At 33.9% G+C, this 25,844-nt stretch overlaps 3 protein-coding genes across 8 annotated transcripts; 2 read left to right on the top strand and 1 right to left on the bottom strand.

Annotated features, from left to right (window-relative positions):
* Positions 1 to 21: 21 nt before the first annotated feature.
* LOC107617334 (3-ketoacyl-CoA synthase 4) lies at positions 22 to 3,969 on the bottom strand. Of its 4 annotated transcripts, none has more exons than XR_002354385.2 (5): positions 2,870 to 3,969; positions 2,291 to 2,404; positions 1,916 to 2,124; positions 961 to 1,048; positions 22 to 420 (listed from the first exon to the last, which is right to left on the bottom strand). XR_002354385.2 is itself a non-coding variant. In XM_021112208.2 (2 exons), exon 1 carries the CDS (start codon positions 3,565 to 3,567, stop codon positions 2,878 to 2,880), a length of 690 nt encoding a protein of 229 aa, XP_020967867.2. In that variant the 5' UTR covers positions 3,568 to 3,967; the 3' UTR covers positions 2,277 to 2,404; positions 2,870 to 2,877. The 4 variants fall into 4 exon arrangements, 2 of the variants coding, with proteins under 2 accessions (XP_020967867.2, XP_016174562.2); XR_015900040.1 differs by having other exon boundaries at positions 290 to 414; XM_021112208.2 differs by lacking the exons at positions 22 to 420; positions 961 to 1,048; positions 1,916 to 2,124 and having other exon boundaries at positions 2,277 to 2,404; positions 2,870 to 3,967.
* A 549-nt stretch (positions 3,970 to 4,518) lies between these two features.
* On the top strand, positions 4,519 to 7,455 carry LOC107617335 (C2H2 and C2HC zinc fingers superfamily protein). Of its 2 annotated transcripts, XR_001614905.3 has the most exons (8): positions 4,550 to 4,767; positions 4,943 to 4,989; positions 5,097 to 5,139; positions 5,899 to 5,940; positions 6,030 to 6,294; positions 6,691 to 6,969; positions 7,052 to 7,135; positions 7,261 to 7,455. XR_001614905.3 is itself a non-coding variant. In XM_016319077.3 (7 exons), exons 2-6 carry the CDS (start codon positions 4,982 to 4,984, stop codon positions 6,948 to 6,950), a joined length of 618 nt encoding a protein of 205 aa, XP_016174563.1. In that variant the 5' UTR covers positions 4,519 to 4,767; positions 4,943 to 4,981; the 3' UTR covers positions 6,951 to 6,969; positions 7,189 to 7,455. The 2 variants fall into 2 exon arrangements, 1 of the variants encoding a protein (XP_016174563.1); XM_016319077.3 differs by lacking the exon at positions 7,052 to 7,135 and having other exon boundaries at positions 4,519 to 4,767; positions 7,189 to 7,455.
* Positions 7,456 to 15,185: 7,730 nt separating this feature from the next.
* On the top strand, positions 15,186 to 19,977 carry LOC107617333 (putative plastid-lipid-associated protein 13, chloroplastic). Of its 2 annotated transcripts, none has more exons than XM_016319075.3 (7): positions 15,186 to 15,633; positions 16,670 to 16,791; positions 16,858 to 16,941; positions 17,092 to 17,188; positions 17,287 to 17,503; positions 17,738 to 17,790; positions 19,611 to 19,977. In XM_016319075.3, exons 1-7 carry the CDS (start codon positions 15,385 to 15,387, stop codon positions 19,704 to 19,706), a joined length of 918 nt encoding a protein of 305 aa, XP_016174561.1. In that variant the 5' UTR covers positions 15,186 to 15,384; the 3' UTR covers positions 19,707 to 19,977. The 2 variants fall into 2 exon arrangements, with proteins under 2 accessions (XP_016174561.1, XP_020966508.1); XM_021110849.2 differs by having other exon boundaries at positions 15,512 to 15,650.
* Positions 19,978 to 25,844: the final 5,867 nt, after the last annotated feature.

The following is a 25,844-nucleotide window of genomic DNA, read 5'->3' as shown; positions in this document are numbered from 1 at the left end:
ATCTTGTGAGCTTTACAAGTAGGGAAGATTTTAGTCCAATATATAAGGACTCGACCTTTTATTATTGTTGTGTTCTGAACTTCCATCCAAAAACTGTTAGACGATTTGAAGTACATAAATAAATAAATACTGTCGATAATAAGCTCGCTATTTGGTCCATAAAAATACATGAGTGTGATCCTTAAAAGTGCAGTACGACTGGGTATATCATTATCCTTAAAAGTGTCACTGTCAAATGTCAATTATGCAAAATTGGAACATTCTCCATCCTAAACTTCAGATGCAAACCCTGAAATCTCATTATGCAGTTTTCAGTCGATTGTCTTCAAACCCTAGATACTTCCTCTCCCTATTCTCCACAAATTCCGCTTCTCAGCCATCCCAATGCTCAAAGCAAATCTGCCCAATGTGATCCTAACACTAAAAAATCAAGTTTAAGCACCATGAAATTTCAAAGGAAAATGACAAAGAAACTACAGGCAAATACCAGGTTGTTTCAACATCAGATAAATATTCAGTTTCATATTGTGAATATAGAACCATGAAGAGATCCCATTGATGATGTACACTTCTGCATCTAATTTTGTGTTTGGTTTGGAAAGAAAACTAAAATCTTGATCCAGGAAGTGTATAAAATTATGCTTTAAGAATTTTCCCTAACATTTTGCCCAAATGTCACCCATTTTGTCATTTTAAATGAGAGGAGAACCTCATTTCACTTGTAATGAGCTCATGCCACCCTTAAGTGCAGCTTAACAGAGCTTGTTATATGCAAAGTCGGTTCAATGAAGCAGCAAGAACAAGAGATTCTCCTCATAAAATTTGGCATAAAGTTTGTTTGAAGTAACAATATGGTTCACGAGAGTACATACATTGTTTGATCCATATAGTCATAAGCACAACCACAGGTTGAAATTCACAAATTAGACAGATAACATTATTAACCTTTCTGAGAAGTACCTGGATATATCTGCTTCAAATACCGTAAAAAGAAGCCACTCTAGACAATGTGAAAAATCTCAGCTGATAAATCTGCCAGCCTTAAAGCCTATTCGAACATAACATGCGACAGTTATAAAAAATATAGTACTAAATTAATTCATATACTGAAGCAATGTAATCTTGACAAAATGATACCGAAAGGATCTGGTAATAAACATACAAGATTAAGAGGAACCACTGGATATTCATATCAAAAAGCTATCTATCTTATATCAAAATTTTCAGCCAAATTTTAACAAAGTTTCAGCACATTCTTAACAAAGAGTAACAAATTTTTCCAAATCTTTCTGATGTTAAGCATATTAGAAAAAGAAACCCAACTTTCAGGAGACAGTAACAAAATTATGAAATTTGAACAAGATCAAATACAGACCAAAAACAGAACAAAACTCACAGAGCCAAAAATCAAGAACAATCAGCACAACATACTAAACAGAGCCAGAAATCAACAACAATCAGCATCTAAGATTAGAATACAGCAACATATAATCACCTTAAATCCTAAAATCAATAAATCTATCAACAAGATTTCAAAAACAGCAGATTCAGAAGTTAAAAAACACAAACAGCAGTAGCAACATAACAAGTGGCATGACATTCAGAAATCAAAAGCACATCAACAGAGCAAGTAGTTAAGTTACAGTGGTGATATCTCTCAGATGCATGTCAATAAAAAATAAAGAACACATAAAGAAGCAACACAGCAACACACAAAACAGCACCACAGCAGAAGATCATTCAAAAAAATATCACAACACACAAAAATAGCAACACAGCAGAACTAGAGCTCATTGGTAATCAAATAATCATTCAATAAAAAATTAAAACACAAAACATTCAAATATTCAGTAATCAAATAATCATTGAACATGGCATAAATAAAAAACGCAGAAGAAGTTAGCAGTGAACTGACCGTCGAAGTCTAAGGTTTTTTTCTTGGTTGAGCTTCTGCTCTCTGAACTCGAAGGAAGGAAACTGGAATGGAGCTGGGTTTTTCTTCTGAGCAGTCTGAGAAGAGGGGGGGCAGAATCGTGACGGAGACAGAGGCCAGGCGACGAACACAACTCAGAAGACGGTGGTGGGTTGGAAGAATCTGCGACGACCAGACGAAGACGATGGTGACTGAGCGCCCGACGGCGGCGGCAGGAGCGCGATGGAAATAGAAGAGAGGAAATACCCCCAAAATGTCAAGTTAATATCAATTTTCAGTCTAGCATTAATGCTCTGCATGTACAACTATAACGAGGCATGATAAGACTTTTTCAAGAAACTCTGTTGATATAGTTACCTTCAATTCCTCATATGCCCAATAGTACTGAGGATACTTTCCACCAGGCCCGCCAAATGCCTCTTGCCATGAGTCCAGCAATACTAAAATTTTATCCCTCACTTCCATACGTGCCTAAATTATCATCAAATGACTTTTTAATTAGACAAGATTAACCACAGTTAAACAGCATTAATTCAAGTTGCCTCCAAGATGTTGATTGATTGGATATATCATCCTACATCCAAATAGCATCAATACTAAGATTGTTTGGATAGGTGTACATCATCTATGTTTTGGTCGATCAATTAATCCAAAGAGCAAAACCTGAACAATAGGAGCTTTTTACTTTGCTATGAAATACGACTAGAAATATTAATATTTGAGCCAATAAGACAAGAAAGAGAAGTGAATTAAGTTGATGTCAAATTATTTGGCAACTGAATCAAACTACATCATATTGATGGATCAATTTTACTAATAGACCACTAGTTCATAGCAATAAATACACACTCACCAAGGGTCAATAATGCACAAGTGAAATCACATACGCAACTTAAATAAGAATGATTCTCAAGTTTCTATCTGACACCACCTTACCTTCTTCCTTACAATTTTGCATTCAGAAGCTTCTTAACAACCAAAGTAGCAAAGAACAGAAGCTGTTCACTTATTGGAAGAACAAGAGGCCCCAAAGTTGTGATGTTAGTCTTCAAAGCCCCACCAGCAATAGCCATAAGATCCTTTGAGAGAGAAACACCAGTTTTGCCATCATCATCTTGTTCTTGATACACACACCTGAAAGCTTTATCATCAGCACCCTTATGAGTCCTCACAACATGAACAAGCTTGTACTTTGCTCTTCTCTTAACAGAGCCTTTGTTGGACAACAAAACAGCAGAACCACCAACACGGAACAAACAATTTGGGATCAGCATAGATTTCTTGTTCCCAAAGTACCAATTCTGAGTAATGTTCTCAGTGCTAACAACAACAGCATAAGTGTTCCTATGAACTTGAAGCATGTCCTTATCAAGATCAATGGCTATAACTCCTGCACTACAACCCATACCACCCAAATTGAAGCTTCTAATGTTACCCCTAAGCTTGTACTTGTTCACAATCAGAGCAGAAAGTGAAGGAGTTGGGTTAAACAAACTGCAATTCACAACAAGAACACCAATATCCTTAGGCTTAATCTTTGTATTAGCAGAGAGATTATCCAAAGCACCAAACATAACATTCTCAGCTTCTTCTCTTGCAGCAGCCATGGAAGGAGTTGGAGGGATATGATGCATGGCTTCGGGTACATACTGACCGTCGAAGTAGGTTTTTTTCTTGGTTGAGCTTCTGCTCTCTGAACTCGAAGGAAGGAAACTGGAATGGAGATGGGTTTTTCTACTGAGCAGTCTGAGAAGAGGGGGGCAGAATCGTGACGGAGACAGAGGCCAGGCGACGAACACAACTCAGAAGACGGTGGTGGGTTGGAAGAATCTGTGACGACCAGACGAAGACGATGGTGACTGAGCGCCGGACGGACGGCGGCAGGAGCGCGATGGAGCAGATGAATACCAGGAACTGACGCGCCGAGGTCGAGGAAGAAGAAGCTGCGATTCTTGAAGGAGGAAGAAGCACGGACGACCAGACGACGATGGTAGTGCCTGAGAGCGTCGGACGGCGGCAGTCCTTGCGGCGGTGGTGGAGAAGCTAGGGTTTAGGGGAGAAGCTGTTAACATAGGGGTATTAAAGGGTATTTTTGTCTAATCAAATAAAGGAAGGATGTTTAAATCTTTTCATTAAAATTAAATAAAATTTATTTTTTATTTTTATTTAATTAAAAGGGTATTTTAGTAAAAGTGGTGATATATTATATATTTAAAAAAGAAAAAATTAAATGCTGACGTGGAAAATAAATTCCACTTGTTTAATTGTTATTTGTCCACATTTTAAACGTATCGGTACTAATGAATTTATGATCGTACCGTAGCAAACACCAAAATTTTTTTGGGTGACAAAATTGAGTAAAAATTTTAAAAATACTCATAAGTTTTATTTTATTTTAATTTTATCTTATAAATTGCTACGAGACAGAATTTAAACACTTATTTAACCGGACCAGTAATCTAACCAATTGACCAAGTTGTTTAAATTTTTTTGGTGTTTCCAAGTGAGAATGAAAGTATTGGAAATGAGTTCTCCAATCTCGACGTTTAAACTTTAAATGCTACCAGCCCAGCCCCAAGCCCACTATAAGTCTCCTTTGAAAAAAAAAAGACCTTCCTTCCAGAAACTTAATCAGTAGCCCCACCCCCTACACCGTTCAAAAACAAAAAAAAAAGGAAAAAAAAAAAACATTAAAAACATTCACTAAAAAAAACCCTCACCCGCATCCTCACCTCAGTAAGCCATAGCTGCCGCCGCCATTTCCTTCCCACCGACCACCGTCCTCGCCGCCCCCTTCTCCTCGCTCCACCGTTGTAGAAGCGACCGCCGACCAGGTGTGCTGGATGATCCCCGTTTCTCGCTTTTTTCTTGTCAATGCTTTGTTGAATCTAATCTTCCTTTCGTGCATCTTAGTGGATCTCATCGCTATCTTCTGTGAATAGTTGTTCCGTTGTTATCTTGTTGTGCTTGAATGTTTGTGTCCTAAAGCATGTTCGGTTTAATTTCTAGGGTCTTTTATGTGAAGCAGCTTTTCGCATCGAATCAGCGATGCCGAGGTACGGTTAATCATTTGAGAATTGGCAGATACTCTTTTTTTTTTTTTTTTTTTTTTCCAACTTTCACTTATTTTGTGAATGAGTTTAACAATTCCTTCTTTTTGCAGGTACTACTGTGACTACTGTGATACCTACTTAACCCACGATTCTGTAAGTTTCTTCTCCCATTTATTTCATCGGTGAATGGTGGTTTTGAACCTCATTTTGATGGTTTCGAATTGCTATAGTCCACCTTTCGTAATAAGTTGTCAATGGAGATATTGCTTGTTGAAATTTGGTGGGGCAATGGAAAGAAAGTAGGGTTTTCTTTTGTATATTAAATCGCTTTCTTTGTTTTACCCATTTATTAAAATGTATTTGAAAATAGCGCATTGTGATTCACATTATGTCGTAGTGAAAACATATAAGAACACTACTCTGCTGATTAGGTGGTGTTCGAAATTTGTCAAATGGAGATGTTACGATATTGTAAAGATCAGTTGTAGATGAGTTGATGAATTGGATACGGCATTTATCAAGACTTGACAAAATCTCGAGTAAATCACATAGTTGAACAATATTCATGATGATTTAACCCAACACCTTTTATTGGTGCTGATTGCCTAACATAGCCCTACTCTTTTTTAGCTATGTGAATATTTACAATAACGCACAAGATGGCCAAAGTTTTTGGTAAAAAAGTCTTAAAACGAAGTCAATTGTTAATCCTGGGTCTAGAAAGGTGTTATCTTTCTTCTTAATCTTTCCCTATTCTTGATTTTTAGACCACCACCTATTAAGGTACAACATAATTTGAAGTGTCTAGATTATTATTTGAGGAACTATTTTTTGTTATTATAATGTCTTGAAAGTTAATTAGCTGCAAACACACATTTAATTGTTGCTCACTGTATTTTTGAAATATTCCAGCCATCTGTGAGAAAGCAGCATAATGCAGGTTACAAACACAAGGTATTGTGAAATTGTCAAACCTGTTAAATACGTGCGTACCAATGTATGTCATGGTATATTCTTGATGTTTAATATCTTCGTGCCTTCAGGCAAATGTGAGGTCCTACTACCAACAATTTGAAGAACAACAAACTCAAAGTTTAATCGATCAAAGGATCAAAGAACATCTTGGGCAAGCTGCAGCATTTCAGCAGGTTGGTGTGGCTTATAATCCTCTAGTTCAGAGGCCAGCCATGCCCCCTGTATTGCCACCTCCGAGATTGCCTATTCCTGGTGCCCCCCAAATACCTGGAAGTCAACCGCTAATGCCAGGAATGCGACCCCTTTTGCCTAGGCCGATTCCTGGTGCACCAGGTGAATATGCTTTCTCCCATCCTTTTCATGATTTCAATCAAACAGCAGCTCCTTTCGATGATGCATTTGTTCGTGCTTGAGCAGTCTTTAAAATATTCGGAATTGGTGCATGCAGATTTTTGTCGTTCTTTGGTGTTTAGGCTTTAGAATGACATCGGTTATATACACATTGATTGTTAACCAGGAACTATTGTCGGCTTACACCACTATCATATTTTCCCTAAATAATTTGGATATTATTTCCATCTTGCTACTATTTCCATTGACCCTTCCTTATATTAACAAATCCTATTATTTATTCGATTAAGAAAATCTTTTATATATTAATTCATACCAGCCATTTGCTTTTTGGCAGCATATATATATGATATAAGTGGGTTTTGTTCGGTCTTACAGGATATATGTCTGCACCTCCCATGCAACCAATGGTACCTCCTCCTGGAGCTCCCCAGGTGCCAGGTCAGCTGAGTTCCCTACCCCGGCCACCTACATTAGCTCCCACACCAACAGTTCCTGGAAGCGCTGCACCACCAGCTTCCAATGGTGCTCCTTCTATTGCTCCACCAGCCATGTATCAAGCCAATCCAACAGCACCAGCAACTGGAGGTTATGATAGTTACAATGCAAATGCTCAAGCACCTGAGGGCAATCACTGATCTGGTGAAACTGGCTTCGGTATGTCGAATGGAATTTTGTGCAGATGCAATAATTGTTTACTTCATTTGCCTTACTCTGCTATTTTTAATTTGCAACTCAGGTAGAAAGCATTGTATCTTTTACCACACACAAAAAAGCATAGTGTCTGGCTATCTGCATGGATTCAAAGTATCAAACATTCATGGTATACTAATAGATTTCCTCATTTTATTTCATTTGTTTCTCCGTGCTCTGCAGTTCGCTCTGCATTGCTCTATCTGGTGTCCGCGCTTGATGACTAGAACTGTTTTATGCTCTTCCTGCTTGCAGTTAATCATATGAGGACTCTCAAACTTACTTCCCATGTTTGGTCATATTTAGGGGCATCATATACTGAGATAATTGGTATGTATGTACTATGTAATGTATTGATTGGTTTGAGTGTGGGGAAAAATCTTGTTCTGCTATAGTTACTAGGATGAAAATATTCACATTGAAGTTCTAATTGAGAAGAACCTTTGCCAATTGCCATGATTTTGATAAACTTCATGATACTTAGTATTGCTGCAAGCATTTTGGAAATAACCCATATCAAATGCTCGTGACTAGGAAACTTCAAGAAACAATTTATTGGATGGCTATGTTTCCCGCACGGATTAAATTGAGATTCTTGCATGAGACAACATCAGGGCCTCTCTTGTTTCTTAACGGTTTCCTTTTATAGTTTTATTTTATTTTTTTTGGGGACAGAATTTCTTTTTCTAGTACGATCACCCACATCTCCAATTTAATTGGGGCAATATTACAATGTATTGTACCTTTCAATGAAGAGAGGAAATCTTTTATTTTATAATAGGAAAAATACCAAATATAAAAATTTATTATGTGTAATACAATATTCTCTACAAATTTAGTGAAAATTTTTTCATCACTCAATTCTATACACTTAAAATAAAATCTCAATTGTTTTTGCACTCTCTTAACTAACGTATGCAGATTATTTCTATAATTCTATCACAGTAACATGAAAAGCTTTTAAATATACAAGAATTGGAAAAAGCAATCATATACATCTTTGAAATTATTATTTATGTTATGTGTCATATTTTGAATTTTTTATTATAAATTTTTCTTCCAAAATATATTTTATTACTAAATACAATAAATAATAGCATAAAGGATATATTTTGTTTTCAAAGTTTTTCAAAGATTTTAAAAAAACTCTTTTAATGCATAATTGGTTTTAATTTTGTCTTTAATGTTTTAATTATATTTTAATTATATTCTTGAGTAATAGTGACACATCAACATAAGATTGTCACATATGTTAACTCGTGATATAATTGAAACATATCGAAACAAATATACGTAAAATTAAAATTAAATGTTAATAATAAAATAAAAATAAAATATAAATATTAGAGATAAAAATAATATATATCAATTAGTAATTATTTTTTAAATAAAAATTATATTGATAACATTTGTGAAACTTATTATTTTTATTGAGATTTGTTTTAATATAATATTTTTTTTATTAAAAGAATTCTAGTAAGAGTCATATATATTTGTTAATAAATTGTAGAGGTAAATACCAAATCAGTACTCGAAAGATTTTGACACTAACAAAATAGTACCTGATTTTTGTTATTGACAAAATAGCCCTAAAAAGATTTTAAAATTTGACAAAATCATCCAATCGTGAAAATGATGATGTTACAGTGAACAAAAAACGCAAAACGCTGATGTGGCCGTTGGAAGAGAGCTCTGATGATGGCAGAGAGCTCCTGCGACATTTCCAGTGACCTCCTTCTTCTTCACGCCGCTGCATTCCCTTCTGCCATGGCAACTGAAGAAGACCATCATGCCACACCGTGTTTTTTGTGTTCGCCACTTCTTGTTCAACACGCCGCTACATCTCCTTTCACCATGGCAGTACCTCGCCACGTTTTCGTATTCGCTACTTCTTCTTCAATACGCCGTTGCATCCCTTTTGCATCCCCTCTGCTATGGCAGCACCTCGCCGCTGTGTCCCCTTCCGCCATGGCAGAGAAGAATAAGAAGAAGCGTTCCCTCTGCCATGGCAGCACTTCGCCGCTGCGTCCCCTTCCACTTTGGCAAACGTTGCTGAAACTCTCTGCCATCATCGGAGCTCTCTTCCAATAGTCATATCAGGGTTTTCCGTTCATGTGACATCATCTTTTTATGGTTGGATGATTCTGTCAAATTTTAAAATTTTTCAGGAACTATTTTATTGATAACAAAAGTCAAATATCATTTTATCAACGCCAGAAGCTGCTGGAGACCGATTTGATATTTACCTCTAAATTGCATAAACACATTTTTTAAAGTATATTATTTTACTAACAGATATATGATTACGGTAACTAACTAAATATCATGGAGAGAGAGGAGACCAAGTGACGAATGAAACATGTATGTAGATATCGCAAAGGATATAAATTTAGAATTTCATATAATTGGAAAATTAGAATTTCTAATTTTTTGTTTTGGAAATTTATTTTCAGGTTGTATAATTTTAAAATAATTATCAATGCCAAATAATTAAAGAATTTTAATAATTTGCCATGTCATTTTTTTTAACTAAACGTTCTTATTAGTTTTTTAAAAATTATTTGTCTTTCACAATTTTTTAAGTTATTTTTATTAATGTCATAATTTTTTGGAAAATAATATTTTATTTTTAATTTTATATGCTCTCTAATAATTATATATATAAAAGGTTATGAGAATTTATTTTTTTATAATTATTTAATTATTAATTTAATTTTTTTAATTTAATAGTTTAACGATATATTTTATCTTATATTTTTTAATATTAATGATTAATTGATACTCTGATCATCAAAAATAATAAATTTGATAGTCCAATAGTATTCCTAGTAAACTATATTTTAAATAATTATTATCAACCACATAACGCTCCTTGGTTCGTCCACGCTCTGCTAGGGTTTTACTGTGCCGCCTCCATGGTTTCATCTTTCTTTGTCTTTTCTTCCTCAAAGTCTGTTTCATCTTCTTCTACTTTCTTCTCTTAATTTCCTTTCTGTTTCTAATTCACCCCCACTTGGTTCTCTATTTTTCGTTTCCTCTCCTAATTCATCCCTACGCTAGATTTCTCTTTTAATTCACTCCGTTTTCTAATTCACTCATTCCATATATCTTTTATCTCCTGAATCATCAAATACTAATTCTGATTTTTTCTACACCATGAGCAACAAATCAGATACTCAAAACCCCCATATAATTGACAGTGATCAGGAGGATGATTTGATCGTTTTAGCTGATGAAGATGTTTCTGAAGGAATTCAAGCCTGTCCACAGAGCCTCTCTGGAAGGATTTTCTCAGATTGGATCTTTTCTGTAGGTACCATGGAAAGAGCCCTCTATGCAATATGGAATAAACCAGAAGGATTCAGAGTAGTCAAAAAATCCAGGAACCAGTTTCAATTTTTCTTTGAGAATGACTTTGATGTGACTCGAATTGAGAGGGGTTCGCCTTGGTTATTCAAGAGTTTTGTTCTTCACGTTCGTAGATGAAAGCAGTCAGTAAACATGGAGGATAATCACATCTCTTCTTTTCCTGTATAGGCACAATTTTGGGAATTATTTGAACAATACAATACGCTTGAGGTTGGCCAAAAAATGGGTGGGAGACTTGGTTAAATTGAAGATGTTGCTCTGTTTGAAGTTAGAGGCAAAGATATACGCATAGTGAAGGCTAAGGTGAAACTGAACGGTGATAAAAGAGTGAGGGATGCACTGAAATTGCTTGATCCTAATAAAAAAATGCTGGAAATTGGAGTACGCTATGAACGTATAGGTGTTTTCTGTATTTATTGTGCAAAATTGGGGAATGAACCTAAGAACTGCCAATTTTTTATTGATGATTCTGCCCAAAATAATATCAAGGAAGATAGAGTTGGTGAATGGCTTAAGGCAGATCAAGTCGGTAGGCGTTTAACTGAAAAGAGAGCTTCCTTCAATCCTAATCAACCTCGGGATGGTTCTGTTCCAGCTCAACCGAAGAAAAAATCTCCACTTGCTTGTCTTTTTGATAGTTTCTCAAAATTGAGTGTGTAAGATGATCAGAAAAAACAGAATAATGAAAAAAGTGCTGCTAATTCGAGTTCTAGAGTAGAAAATGAGGGTGAATCAAAAAACACTGGTACGACTACTGATACTAATTCTTCTTCTAATGCTTTATTGGAGATATCCTATTCCATGAATAATGTCCAACACAATAACAACATCATGTCCAAGCATAGAAAGGAGAATAAAAAATCAAACCTGAAATAACTTACCAGAAGTCTGTGATAGGTTTCAAACGGAGGAGTGGAGGTAACGTTACGAAAGATATTTCAAAGAAAATTTGTCTCAATGATATTGTCTCAATGATATTCTCTCGTGGAATTGTCGGGATTTGGGGAGACCCCTGACAATCCACAATCTTAAAGGGATTTGTAAATTCTACTCCCCCGAAGTTGGTTTTATCTATGAAACAAAAAATCAATCTCGACAAGTTGAAGGAAAACTAATATCTTGTGGTTTCAAGGAATGGTTTATTGTGGATCCGGATGGATTATCTGGGGGTTTAGCAATAGCATGGAGGGATGGTTGCACTGTTTAGATTTTACAGCATGGTAGATTCTTCATTGCGGCATCAGTTTTGACAGCTGGTTCTAATGATCCCTATGGTGTTCTAGGTGTTTATCTCAGTTCAAATGATCAACATAGAATGGCTCAGTTTGCTGAATTAACTTCAGTCACCCAACAGTTCGATGGTAAGGTTGTGTTAATGGGTGATTTTAATGTCATTTCTAATCAGTTGAAGAAAGCAAGTGGGGGTGTTAAATCTCCTTCTTCTATTGAAACTTTTAACAGTTTTATTGATGATAATTCCCTGATTGATATTGGTATGGTCGGAAGACCATTCACTTGGTCGAATAGGCGGAGTGGTGATGAGTTGATATAGGAAAGACTGGACCAATTTCTGGTAGGAGTTGATTGGCAGCATCTCTATTCCAATGCATCAGTTCTTAGACTGTAAGAATCAGGATTGGATCGCTCCCCTCTTCTCTTAGACTCTAATTCGAGAACTAGAAGATCTAAACAGTGATTCAAATTATAAGAAAGATGGTGTTCTAATGATGAAATAAGGCAGATTGTTAGAGAGGTTTGGTACGAACAGATTGATGGTTCTGTCATGTATATCCTAGCTCAAAAAATAAAGTATTGTCAGATGACAGCAAGAACATATATCTAAATTCGAATGTGGAGATTGATTTACTACAGTCTGAATTAGAGAAACTTCGTTTAGCAGGAATTCACAAAGGCGGCATCATTTTAGAAATAGAGGACAAACTTGAGAAAGCATTGCAAAATGAGGAATCTTATTGGAAAGATATGTCTAGAGTCAAATGGCTCAAATCCGGTGATCAAAATATAGCTTTCTTCCATCAGAAATTTAGAAATCGAACTCGAAGGAATAAAATTTGGCAACTAACTAGCAGTGATGGTGAAGTGGCTACTTCAAATGCTGGTATTGCTTCTGTGGCTGAATCTTATTTCAAGGACATCTTCTCCTCCACTTGTCATGAGAATCCTGAACTTCTGTTTACTGATTTTGAACCTAAGGTTACAGCTCACATGAACCGTAGGCTTCAAAGACTAGTGACTATGGAAGAAGTGAAACGTGCAACATTTAGCATTCATCCTCAAAGTGCTCTAGGAGATGATGGTATGACAGCAAAATTTTTTCAAAACTTCTGGAACATACTTAGTGGTGATGTGTTTTGAGCAGTTAAGAGCTTCTTTTTAGGGGGCAGAATTTTGAAGAGTTTTAACCATACTCAGATCTGTCTTATTCCCAAGATATTTGATGCTAAAGATATGACTCGAATAAGACCAATAAACTAATCCTCAGTCTTTTACAAGATTATCTCTAAAGTACTTGTACATAGACTTCAGGGTATGATGAATAGACTAATTAACCCTACGCAGAGTACTTTTATTAAAGGCAGATTAATCTATGATAATATCTTAATTGCTCATGAGTGTATGCATTACTTGAAGAACAAAAAAAGGTGTCTCAAAAATAAAATGGCACTAAAATTAGATATGAGTAAGGCATATGATAGGGTGGAATGACACTTTCTTTGGTTTATATTAGAGAAGTTTGGTTTTGACTCCCGGTGGATCATGTGGATTCGAGAATTAGTGACAACTGTTTCTTATTCTGTCATTGTGGTAGGACAACCCTATGGTTTCTTCAAACCAAATAGAGGTATTCGACAAGGAGATCCTCTATCTCCCTATCTTTTTTTTTCTATGCAGAAGGTCTCTCCTTCTTGATACACAAGGCAGAACAAAACAGACTAATTCAGGGTCTTCAGATACATAGGCGATGTCCCAAGGTCAACCACCTCCTCTTTGCTGATGATTCCATCTTATTCTGTAAGGATAATCCTGAAGCATGTTCAAACATCCTGCATTTATTGAATTCTTATGAAAGCATCAGTGGCCAGAGGGTATATCTTAATAAATCTGCTGTATTCTTTAGCCACAACACTCCCTCCACTACTCGTACACTACTGGCTAACTCTATGAATATTAATCATATTGGGCCCAGGATATATACCTTGGTTTGCCTTCTACAGTCTCTAAATTAAAAAATACTTCTTTTAGTATGATCAAAGAGAAGGTTCGGAAAAGAATCCAAGGGTGGAAGCGTAATCTTCTATCGTCGGGTAGTAGACAGGTATTGCTTAAAGAAGTAGAAGAAGCTATTCCTGTTTATACATTGTCTTGCTTCAAGTTGCCTGATGGTTTAATTTCGGAAATTCACTCTCTACTTTTTTAGTTCTGGTGGGGACAAAAAAGTTCTGAAAGACGGATGGGTTGGATTAGTTGGGACACTATGACTCGCCCATGAAGAGAAGGAAGCCTTGGATTTAAAGATTCAGAATCCAAAATCTGGCGCTTTTAGGCAAACAGTTTTGGCGACTCGTACCACAGCCTACTTCCCTATTATCCAAAATCGTAAGAGGTAAATACTTTAGCAATGGTAATGCTATAATTGCAGAAATTGGAGTCTTACCTTCTTGGAGATGGAGGAGCATATTGGATGGCTGAAAGATTGTTAAAAAAGGTCTTAACTAGACTGTGGGTACTGGAGAGAATATTCGAACCTTTGACGATCATTGGTTGCCTCCTCCGTATCCTTTAATAATTTCTGACATGCCAAATAGACAGGCTATTTCTGAGTTAGTTCCAAGAGTTAAAGACCTAATTACTGAAAACATGAATTGGAATCAGAATCTCATTCAAGAATTATTTTCCCAAGACGTTACAGACAGGATTTTGTCAGTTAAAATTCAGCAGAATAGGAACAAATTGCAATGGAATTTGATCAAATCCAAGCAATATGATACAGTTTCAGGTTACAGAATTGGCTATTTATTTCACCATCCACTTCTAGAACTTTGCCCTAATTATATGCAACAGAAAAAACCGTAAATTGATCTATGGAAGTTGAACTTGCCTCACAAAATTAAGCTATTTATTTGGAAAGCTCTCCATAGTCGAGTTCCGGTGCTTGCTCAAATTCACCACCGCATCCCATCTATATCGTTAATATGCCCCTGCTGTCATGAAGCAACAGAAACAATCACTCATTGTTTGATCAATTGCTCTAGAATCAAAGAAGTATGATCTCAGAGTTATCTTCGTGACTGTCTTTCCCCCAGAGCCCTAACGACTTTTGGACATGGTGGACTGCATCAACAGAGATGCTTAACCCGTTGAAGAATGCTGACCGTAATCCTCAATTGCTTGCCATCATTTGTTAGAATTGTTGGAAAACTCGCAACCAGTTAATTTTTGAACGTTCTACTTTAATGCCGTTTGCCATTCTAGCAAGCTTTGTCAAGTTGCTCCGTAAAATCTAAAGAACTTCCAATTTAGATCGTCATCTCCGTGAGGCAATCTCTTAGTTTCATTCAATTTGATTTATCATTCTTTCTTCTTTAAGATTTTTCTTTGTTTTTCGACCATACACCGTTGAATAAATATCTTCGATGTATTGTTTTGGAAAATTCCTACCTTTTATTATGTTGTCCTGCTTTTAGACATCTTTGTATTTTATTTTTCAATAATTAATGAAATATAACCTATTATCTTAAAAAAAAAAAAAACTGTAATTATTCATTAATCAAATATTAAACGCCCTCCACTCACTAGTCACTACTCCGTACTCCGCAGTCCACCCCTCTTCTTCCTCCCTTGACCAGCGAAGCGGTGTCTTGTTAAATCTGGAGCCTCTTAGTTCCCACCTCATGTCTCTTTTAACTTCCTTCAATATCAACCACTACCACCATAATTAGTCCTTTCCCCCTTCTTTTTCAAATTAAATTCAAATAAATCACTACATCAATGTCAATGGCTACTTCACACACCTCTCTTTCCTCAATCACCATCCCTTCTTCTTCTTCTTCTTCCAAATTCAGTTCTTCACTGTCTCCATTCCTCGCGCTAGCACCTCCGCAACGCACTAAAGCGCGTCGCCTCCACGTTAGGCGCACGTGCGTCAGGGCAATGGTTCAGCAAGCCGTTCAGGGTGCCCCTGCTGCTTACGCCAAGGAAATGGAGCGCCTTTCAGCCAAAGAATCGCTTCTTCTCGCTGTCAGTATCTTCAATTGGTACCTTCTTTCCTTTAATTTCCGTTTCTTTTTCGTTCCGAGCTTGAATGCGTTTTGGGAATTTCCCTGTCGTTTTGACCCTCACGGGAACAAAATTTATTCGTGTTTTTTGGATAATGGGCTTGGATTTGAGTGGATGTGAGGACCTGTTTTTCCTTTTGAAGTTTTTCAATGAAGAATTAAAGAAAAAAAATCGTAATTTGTCTTTATGACGGGTATGGGTTAGAATTGATGTAGAACAGTGGCTAATGACTTTGCTTGGATTGACTACCCCCTTTTTTTTGTTTTGTTAATGAAAATGGAGGGAGGATTGCTATTTATGTTGGTAGTTGATTGGAATATGAATCATTCTTATTGCTGTCTAGGTTCGTTATCAGATTTCATTGCTGCAATGCTGTGTTGCTGTCATGACTTTTAGGGTGTGTTTGGTTGGGATATTTTTACATTTTCTTTTACTTTAATTTTATAATATTTTGTTTGGTTGAATTATGTTAGTTGTACTTTTAAATACTTTGTTGGATAAAAGAGTTAGATTACTTTTATTCATAAAATATATAGTTGATTTTATTATTTTTTTTGAGAATTAAAATTTCACAATTTTAATATCCAAAATCCCTCTCTAACATTACTTTTCTTCCTTTAATTTTTCCATCCGAACACACTCTAGTGTTTTTTATCTTTCATGCCTGCTTATGCATAAAGGGGAAAATCTTGACATAAATATGATCTACTAGTGGAAATTTAGAGCACATTTTATTTTTAATGACCAAGACATAGTACAGTCTTAATTATGTTTTTAGTGCTATACTGTTTTAAGGCTTCATGTACTGTTAGACAGGGAAAAGTATGAAGTATATAGACAACAAAAAAAAAAGTGTATGGGGTTGTAACTTGAACATTGTGAGGAATCATTTTCGAATTTGGCTTTTTTCTATATTGTTATGATTTTTACCTATAATCTTGTTATGCAAATCATGAAGTTGGATTCAATAGTACTTATTTTGGAGATTCCATTTCAGTTTAAAGATGCAGGAGGTTTTGAGGCACTGGTCTCTGGGAAGACAACTGATATGCAAAGGATTGATGTGAATGAAAGGATAACTGGTCTCGAGCGGCTCAACCCGACACCCCGTCCAACCACGTTAGTGAATAAGAATGCTCATGTCTATACTTCTTTATGAGATGTTCATTCAATTTTGTGCCACAGGTCACCCTTTTTGGAAGGACGATGGAACTTTGAGTGGTTTGGTTCCGGAAGTCCAGGGTTGTTTGCTGCACGATTAATATTTGAGTGAGTAATCTCTTAGCTGATTGGCATTTGTGAGGGTTGGGTGCTTTCGAGTATAAGAAGATATTTTTAATTTTTAAAGAAGACCCCGCTAAATTTTGGTTGTTTCACCGGTGAGTTTCTAATGCACTTGTGGGCTTTGTGTTTTGGCAGAAATTTTCCTTCAAGCATAGCTAGTTTGTCAAAGATGGATGTCTTCATTAAGGACGGAAATGCTAACATTACTGCAAACATGAACCTGTTGAACTCGGTACCACATTTCTTAAAATTGTCTTGAGGTTGAATATATTTAAGGCATTATCATTAATTAGTTTTAATCACAGTTAACTTGCTGATAAAATCTTTTAGATAGAAAGCAAATTAATTATCTCAACCAAGTTATCTGTGGAGGGGCCACTTAGAATGAAAGAGGAGTATGTTGAGGGGACTCTTGTGTCACCAACAATCATTGAAGACAGAGTTCCAGAACAGCTTAAAGGTGCACTTGGGCAGGCAGTTAATGCTGTACAACAGCTTCCCGTTCCTATACGCGATGCTGTTTCCAGTGGTCTAAAAGTTCCTCTAAGTAAGCTATTGCTAATTCTTTTATACCCTAAGAAATCCTCTCTATTATATTGCCATGTAATAAAGAATTCAATATGCACTTTTTATAAAAACTTCATTGTGAAACTGAAATCCAGCCAAGAAATGGAATGATTTACTTATATGACAATAATATGCATGTTACGAATGTAAAACTCAGTTTCGTTTGCAAAACTTTGTTATGAAATTAACATTGAACTTTGCTCGTGTTATGAAGGTAACAGCATTCAAAGACTCTTCATGATATCTTATCTCGATGAGGAAATACTTGTAAGTTTTTAGTATATACTTATTCAGGAATCAAGTTTAGATAATTTCAGCGTTTGAGCTCCTTAAAAATGGTCTCAACAGCTGTTTCTACTAGAAATATTAATAATGATGAATCAAATGTGGCATCTCAAAGTTTGATGCATGCACCTAGAATCACGGATTGTCATGGCTATGTGACAATGTTATACCTGATAGGTTGATTCAATATGAAACTGGGACATAATTATTTTTTGTATTTTTAAATTCCAACAGCAGCAACAAAGCCTTGTCTTACTAAGTGAAGTTGACTGTATAAATCAAATGGCATCATAACATCCTATCATTTATCATATCTGATGTAAGTGCATTTATATTTAGATCTCTCTTGACCACCTTATCAGGTTTGTCTCCCATATGATCTACCGTCCTGACTGTATATTCTATTGGTCTTCTAAATGTTCAAACAACTTAAGACGAGATTCTATATCTTTTCCACAATAGATGTCACTCTAACTTCCTCTCATATACTTTGTCTCTTTTTCAGTCCATTTGAGTATAGGTACTCATCCTCATAGCAGCCACACTAAGCTTATGTTCATATTTACCCTTTGTTGTCCTACACTATTTTTCATAGATGGTTTGATATAGCAATAGTGTGATAAAATTTACCCATAAGCTTTGAAGCTACTTTTTTTTTTGTTGCATACGAAATCCGAAACAATCTGCTACTTTGATTAACCTACTTAGGTTACATCATCATCTATGTGCTCCTTTGTCTTGAATAATACATTCAAGATATTTAAACCTCTTGAGTCTTGACTGGTGCTATAATGTTTTTTCCAATTTTCAGTTTTATGTTTGAGCTCCTCCATTCCTTGTTAAACTTACCATCCATTTACTTCGTGTTATTATGACTTATGAGTAAATCATTAACTTTCACACTTTGTCTCCACAAATCTAACTTATCATATAAAATTTTCCTTAATTCACCTATAAGAACAATATTATCAAAAAATTCATGTATCACGGTACGAGTTATTGGATATGCTCAGTAAACAACACCAAGAATAGCGAGCAAATGTATGGGCTTGAAGATCATCCTTGATGTAATTCTACACCATTTGGAAATTCCTGTGCTAAACTACCTTGGATTCTCATACTAGTTGTAACTTGTAACCCATCATACATGTTCTTAATTATATAAAAATATGTCATCCTTCCTTCTTCCCCAATATCTTCCGTAGGATCTCTCATGGTACCCTATTACATGCATTTTCCCAGCTAATAAACATATATGCATCTTTCTTGCTGCTGTAGTACCTCTCTAATTTTCTTCTTTACAAGTATATAAACCTTTGGTAGATTTGATACAAAACCAAATTTATTCTTCAAAACCTGAGTCTTTTGGAGGGTGATTTGGATTGGAATATGTTTTTCTTCAGGAGATCTCTGGTAAAATTAGGTAGAGTCTTGAATGCAACATGGAAGAAAAACAAACAATAGGATTCACATAGTTGTATTTTAGTTTCTAGTGTTTCTTTAAAACTACCTTCTGTCAGATGGATAAGATGATGCTTAGTTTTGTAACTAGTGGTAAAGAAAAATCTAAGAGAACTTGAGATGAAATAATTTAAAAGAGATTTAAGTTTAAATAATTTAAGCACAAATATGATTCATGACAGGGAATTATGTCTTCATTTTATTCATATAGTTGAATCCAGCTAATAAAACAAGACTTAGCTGTAATGTATGTAATGGCATATTGACCTACAATTAAATCAAATCTAGCATATATCTTAGTGTTTATGCTTTATTTATTCATTTAGTTCTTTAAAACGCAGATTATTAGGGATACTTCTGGAATGCCCGAAGTTTTAACGAGGCTGGATGCATCACCATCTTCTTTGGGAGAATCAATTCCTGAGTATGAGAGCTAGGAATTTCTATGTAAAGTGAAACTTTCTGTTCCTCTTACACCCTCTTGGTTTCAAATTACAGCTCCAAATTCTCTCTCATTGGTTAATCTTTATGGTTCTCAAATAGAAGGTAGAATTTCAAAAAATACGTGTCAATTTGGATCTGACACGAGTTGTTGCATAAACGTATTCTATACTTTGTGCTTAGATCCTTAGATCCATTATATAAGAAAGTGGGTTATCTGATGTAGAAATTGAATAATTGAATAATGTGCCATTCACATTCACACAACCTACTCTGAAATAAAAAATAAAATAAAAATCTGAGTATTTTTGTTGGTTTACTGTTTTTATTTTATTAAATTTTTTTCTGGTTGACAATTCTTGAAACAATATCATTTCAACTGACTTTTTATTTTTTTTCTAAAATAAAATAAAAAAATTTCATGTTTACCATATAATCACAAACCGAAATTTTATGTCTTCTTTATAATGTTTATAAAACGTGTTAATCTACCAGATTTATGGAAAATATTGGACTGTCTTTTACACTAGTGTGTTTTAAAAAAAGCAAATAAATGATAACATCCTGTCATGATACACACACAAATTCAGTACTGTTTTTTTAGTACATAAAATCTAATACCCTAGCGAAATTTAAAACATACTAAAAAGTAGTGTATTGCTCATTTTTCTCCTATATCGTAGTAAAACTAAATTAAAAATATGTACTATTGTGAAAATGTGAGGTTATATATATGTGCCATTATTTTCTCTCATAAAAATAAATGCTTACGCAGAAAAGTTGCAATAAAAATACATATTAAATGCTGACATTTTTAATTAGGAGTTAAACTCCAAAATGGTCCCTGAGATTGGCGTTATGCACTAAAATCGTCTCTGAGATTTTAATTGCACCAATTACGTCTTTGAGATTGAAAAAAATACACCATATTAGTTCCTGACCCACTTTCCATTAACGACGTGATGACATGGCATGATGACGTGGACTGTAAGTGACACGTGTCACTTCATGATTTGGCCACGTGTAATGGTATGATGATGTGGTGACCAGTGACACGTGGCATGCTGATGTGTTCGTTTGTGCCACGTGTCACAACAGTATTCGTCCACGTGTCATTCATTATGTCATCGTTCTATATACACCAAATTAGTCCCTTACTTTACATTAAGTGACTCATTTTAGTCTCTGAAATTAAATGTGCACCAAATTAGTCCATTCACCAATTTTTTCTCATTTTTTTCTATAAATTCAAAATTCTCAATATTTTTGAATGCATTAATTTCAATTCTATTTTTTCACATGTTCTTCAAATAAAAGTGTTTTTATAAAATATTTTTTCTCTTGCGAATACCCTAACTGCCGACTTGGAGTTGACGTGAAGGCTTTTCAAGCACCTTCACTATCATCTCCGACCTCTTTCAATACTTTTATAAAATATTTTTTTCTTGTGGATACCCCTAATAACTGCTGTCTTGGAGTTGACGTGAAGGCATTTCAAACTTCCCTCGTTACCATCTCTGACCTCTTTCGTCTAGACTGCAGAGGTCAAAGATGGTAGTGAGGGTGCTTGAAGTGCCTTCAATCTAGCTCATTTACACATAACAAAAACGTATATTTCATAAGAAAAAAATGTTTATTTTAATTATTAATTTCTTGTTAAAAACACATGTTTTTTTATGAAAAAAATGTGTCTAATCAATCATATAATTATTTTTTTATAATAACATACTTATATATTACAAAATTTACCAATGTTAAATTATTAAAAAAATTATATAATTAAAACTAAAATCTTAAAAATTTTTATAAAAGCACTTGTATTTAAACGATATATGAAAAAATATAATTGAAATTAGTGTATCCAAGATATTAAAATTTTAAATTTAAAAAAATGAGAAAAAATTGGTAAAAGGACTAATTTGATGCACGACATTCAATTTTAGGGACTAAAATGAGTCACTTAATGCAAAGTGGGGAACTAATTTGGTGCATATAAAACGATGACATAATGGATGACACGTGGGCGAATACTGTTGCGACACGTGGCACAAACAGACACGTGGCCAAATAACATTGTGACACGTGGCACAACCATCCATATCAGCATGCCACGTGTCACTGGTCACCACATTATCATACTATTATATGTGGCCAAATCATGAAGTGACACGTGTCACTTACAATCCACGTCATCATGCCATGTCATCACGTTGTTAATGAAAAATAGGTCAGGGATTAATATGGTGCATTTTTTCAATCTCAGGACATAATTAGTGCAATTGAAATCTCAAAAACGATTTTAGTGCATAACGCTAATCTCATGGACTATTTTGAAGTTTAACTCTATTAATTAGCTCAATCTTAATTAAATGGTAGAACGTGTACAAACGTAAATGTAAGAGACCATCAGCATCTCAAAATGAAAATAAAAATAAATAGAATAAGAGAATGTGTATTTACGTCATTACGTGTGCAGCATTCTCTCAACTCTAGCATCAATTTGGTAATGAAATATGGACTCGAGGTATGGTGGGGATATCTTAATCCAATTCCAAAACTACTTCCCTTTGCTTTGGACCTTTGGTAGGATGTAATGACTATATCAAAATTAAATAACTTTAAATATTAAATAATTCGGCCGACATGTACTAGTTTTAACTTTTAAGCATTAAATCCCAAATGGCTAGCATTAATAAATAAATGTTGGAAATAAATGGTTCATATGATATGCCTTTGGAGCAAATTTTTGCAAGGAAATTAGAGCAAGAGGTAAAAAGACTCACTTGGAAAAACACGAACTTCTCCCAAAACGTTAGCTTTTCTCAATAATTATTGAAATTACTTAAACTTATATGACATAGAAATACAAATTTAAAGACAAATAAAAGAGGAACGTATAGGTCTATATGAACCACGTTTTTTTTTTCAATTTTTTAATTTAAATGAGTTGTTACATACACAAATTAAAATTTGAATTTCTGACACTTACTTAATTACTTAAGTGAATTACTAGAGAATTAATCACTAGATTAATCCAAATAGTTAAAGCAACATGGTTCTAAGCCCAGAAAAAAAAAGGGAAAAAATCATAACATAACAAACAAAATGAAACCTTCCATATTTGGAGTGTTCATAAATCAGATTATATCCGTAAATCCACAATATTTATTGGTATTCAATTCTCAATTTGTGATACGATCTTCGAATCTAATTCACACTCTTATCGAATTCGATCGCGGATATCACATCAATAAATTTCATATCTGCGATGTGCACCAAATAATAAATAAATAAATAATATTTATGTTGTATTTATGTTTTATTTCAATTTGTAAAGGGTAACGTCGGAAAAAGGCAATTTCACTTCCATTCCTAGAATTGTTAAAAAGCTAAAGTCTCTTTTTTTTCATTGGATCCTTTTTAGTGGATCGCAGTATTATCTTATTGTTGTTATTTAAAAAAAATTAGTTTATTCAATATTTTAAGAGTAATCACGTTTAAGAAAATGAAAAAAGGATTTTATTATAGTAAAAAATGAATTTTATTGATTTTTTTAAATAGAAATAAGTTTGTTAATATATTTTTATTTTGTAGATATATCTAATATTCGATTCGATCCGTAAATATGTAGATTGTTCGAACATAAAAAATATGAATATTAGATTTGATTTAATTCTATTAGTTTAGTGCGAATCAAATTGAGATTTTGACCATATCCAATTCCATTAGCCAAACACTCTAATTCATAAAAAAAAAAAAAACTAAAGAATCCCCTCCCAGATTCACCAGTTTCTCCTGTTAAAAAATGAAAGATGTTAAAAAATGAGCACAAAAAATAGTACAAATAATAAAATAATATATAAAAATACAAAAATTTAGGTGTCTAAATATTTTCATTAATCAAGTTATTAAAATTTAAATTTAAATTTTTTTCTTTTTCCTCCTCCTCTTTCTCTAACATTGTCGTCGCTACCGCCAGCACAAAAAATAGTACAAATAATAAAATAATATATAAAAATACAAAAATTTAGGTGTCCAAGTATTTTCATTAACCAAGTTATTAAAATTTAAACTTCAATTTTTTTCCTTTTCCTCCTCTTCTTTTAACATCGTTGTTGCTGCCGCCGCCGCCGCCGCCGCCACCACCACCACCACCACTGTCATCGTCGCTGCTGTCGCTGCCATCATTGTCGACTTCTTCTTCAACGTAGTCTTGTTGTTATTGTTGTTGTTATTTAATTTCTTTTTCTTTGTAAATTGGATGTATCTTTTTTATTGAGTGAAATTGAAAAGATACGAATGCCTTTTATATTGTTATTTTATGCTCAATATTTATGTGTTATATGTGTAAATTTGTGTGTTATGTTGAACAAAAATATGTGCTATGCTTAAATATTTGTGTGCTGTAATAAATCAGAATTTGTTTAATGATTTCTGATAAATTAGTGTGAGTTATCAATCTACTATTAGTTTCGATTACTTGTGTTGTTTTTCTATATTCGATGTTTGTGTACTATTGTATATATTTTTGTTTTTTTTTCTCTTGGTTATGGTTATTTATGATGATTTTAATTTCTTTAATTAAGTTGTTTGAAAAATTAATATTATTCTATAATTCTAGTTTTTGTGCTATATATATATGTGAATTTGTGTGCTATGTTGAACAAAAATATGTGCTACGTTTAAATATTTCTGTGCTATGATAAACCAAAATTTGTTTAATAATATTTGTCAAATTAATGTGAACTACCAAATTATTAGCTTCGATGACTTGTGTGCTATGAAAATGAAGGAGTGTGTGTTGTTTTACTTTGTTTGATTTACACATATGATGTGGTATAGTCAATAAAGGAATATATATATTGGTGTAGCAGAATTTGTGTGCTGTATTTTAAAAATTTATGTATTATGATTAAAAAATTTGTATATTATGTACAAAAGTTTATGTGTTATATTAAAACATTTGTGTTACGTTACAATTTTTGTATGCTATATTTTAAAAAGTTGTGTGCTATATTTTGAAATTTATGTGCTATAAAAAATGTAGAAAAATTTATACATATGGTGCAAATCTTTTGAATTGTACATTAATAAAGCACTGAAGTGCGTGCCATATTTTTTATTTTGAGGATGATTTTTATTATAATTAGACCAACTTAATTAGACTTAATTACTAAAAAAATTTGTATATATAATATCAATCATAAAAATAATATACAATGTGTCCAAGAGATGATATGTGTGTGGTCGCGCGCTCAATTTATTGAAAAATACTTATGAATTGACCTATCACTTGTATCGTTGAATAACCTGTGAAATTTAATTTAAACAATATTGAACTCTTACTTAAAGGGATCATCTGGTACACAGGCATCATCCTTAATTAAAAGTATGGTAAAGTATTAAATTAGTTATTTATGTTTAGGCCTAATTTTATTTTAGTCTTTAAAATTTAAAGTATCGTATTTAAATCTTAAAAAATTTTATTTAATTTTAATATAATTTTATCGTGAAATCAACGTTAAATAATTAACGTCTCTATTTCACTAAATTTTAATGTCGTTCTTTAAAAAAGAAGTACAAATTTGAGAGGCATAGGATGCATTTCCCTAAATTACCAGTCTTAGTTTCAACCACATTAAAAATATTGTCAAGAATTTGCTTTTCGCAAAAAAGTTCGTTGATGGCGACAAAAAATAAGGTCGTCGTCACTTCTACTGCGAAGAGCATCTCTTGATAATCAAAAAGTTTGGTTATATAAATTTTTCATATATGAAAATTGAGTTTTACCATTACATTAAAATTAAATGAAAATTTTTTAGATTTAAATAAGAGACTTTAAATTTTAGAGACTAAAACAAGATTAAACCCAAACATAAGAAACCAATTTAGTACTTTAGCATTTGAAAGAAAAGAAAAAGACACATGATTTCGTATATTTTTAATCAGATAAAATTTGATCAGTCAGCGATTATGTAAACCGGATTAAATTAAACATGATAATCATAACATACAGAAGCTATAAATAAACCTCCACACTCATGTGGAAGGATCTATCATATGTAATTCTATATATATATGAAGCTAACCTTTATGTCTATAAGAGTTCTAAATTGCAGTGTTGGATCGAAAAT

The sequence above is a fragment of the Arachis ipaensis genome, chromosome B9, assembly GCF_059453495.1.
Source record: "Arachis ipaensis isolate K30076 ecotype BB chromosome B9, ASM5945349v1, whole genome shotgun sequence".
Lineage (NCBI taxonomy): Eukaryota > Viridiplantae > Streptophyta > Magnoliopsida > Fabales > Fabaceae > Arachis > Arachis ipaensis.
This window is presented reverse-complemented; position numbering and strand designations above follow the sequence as displayed.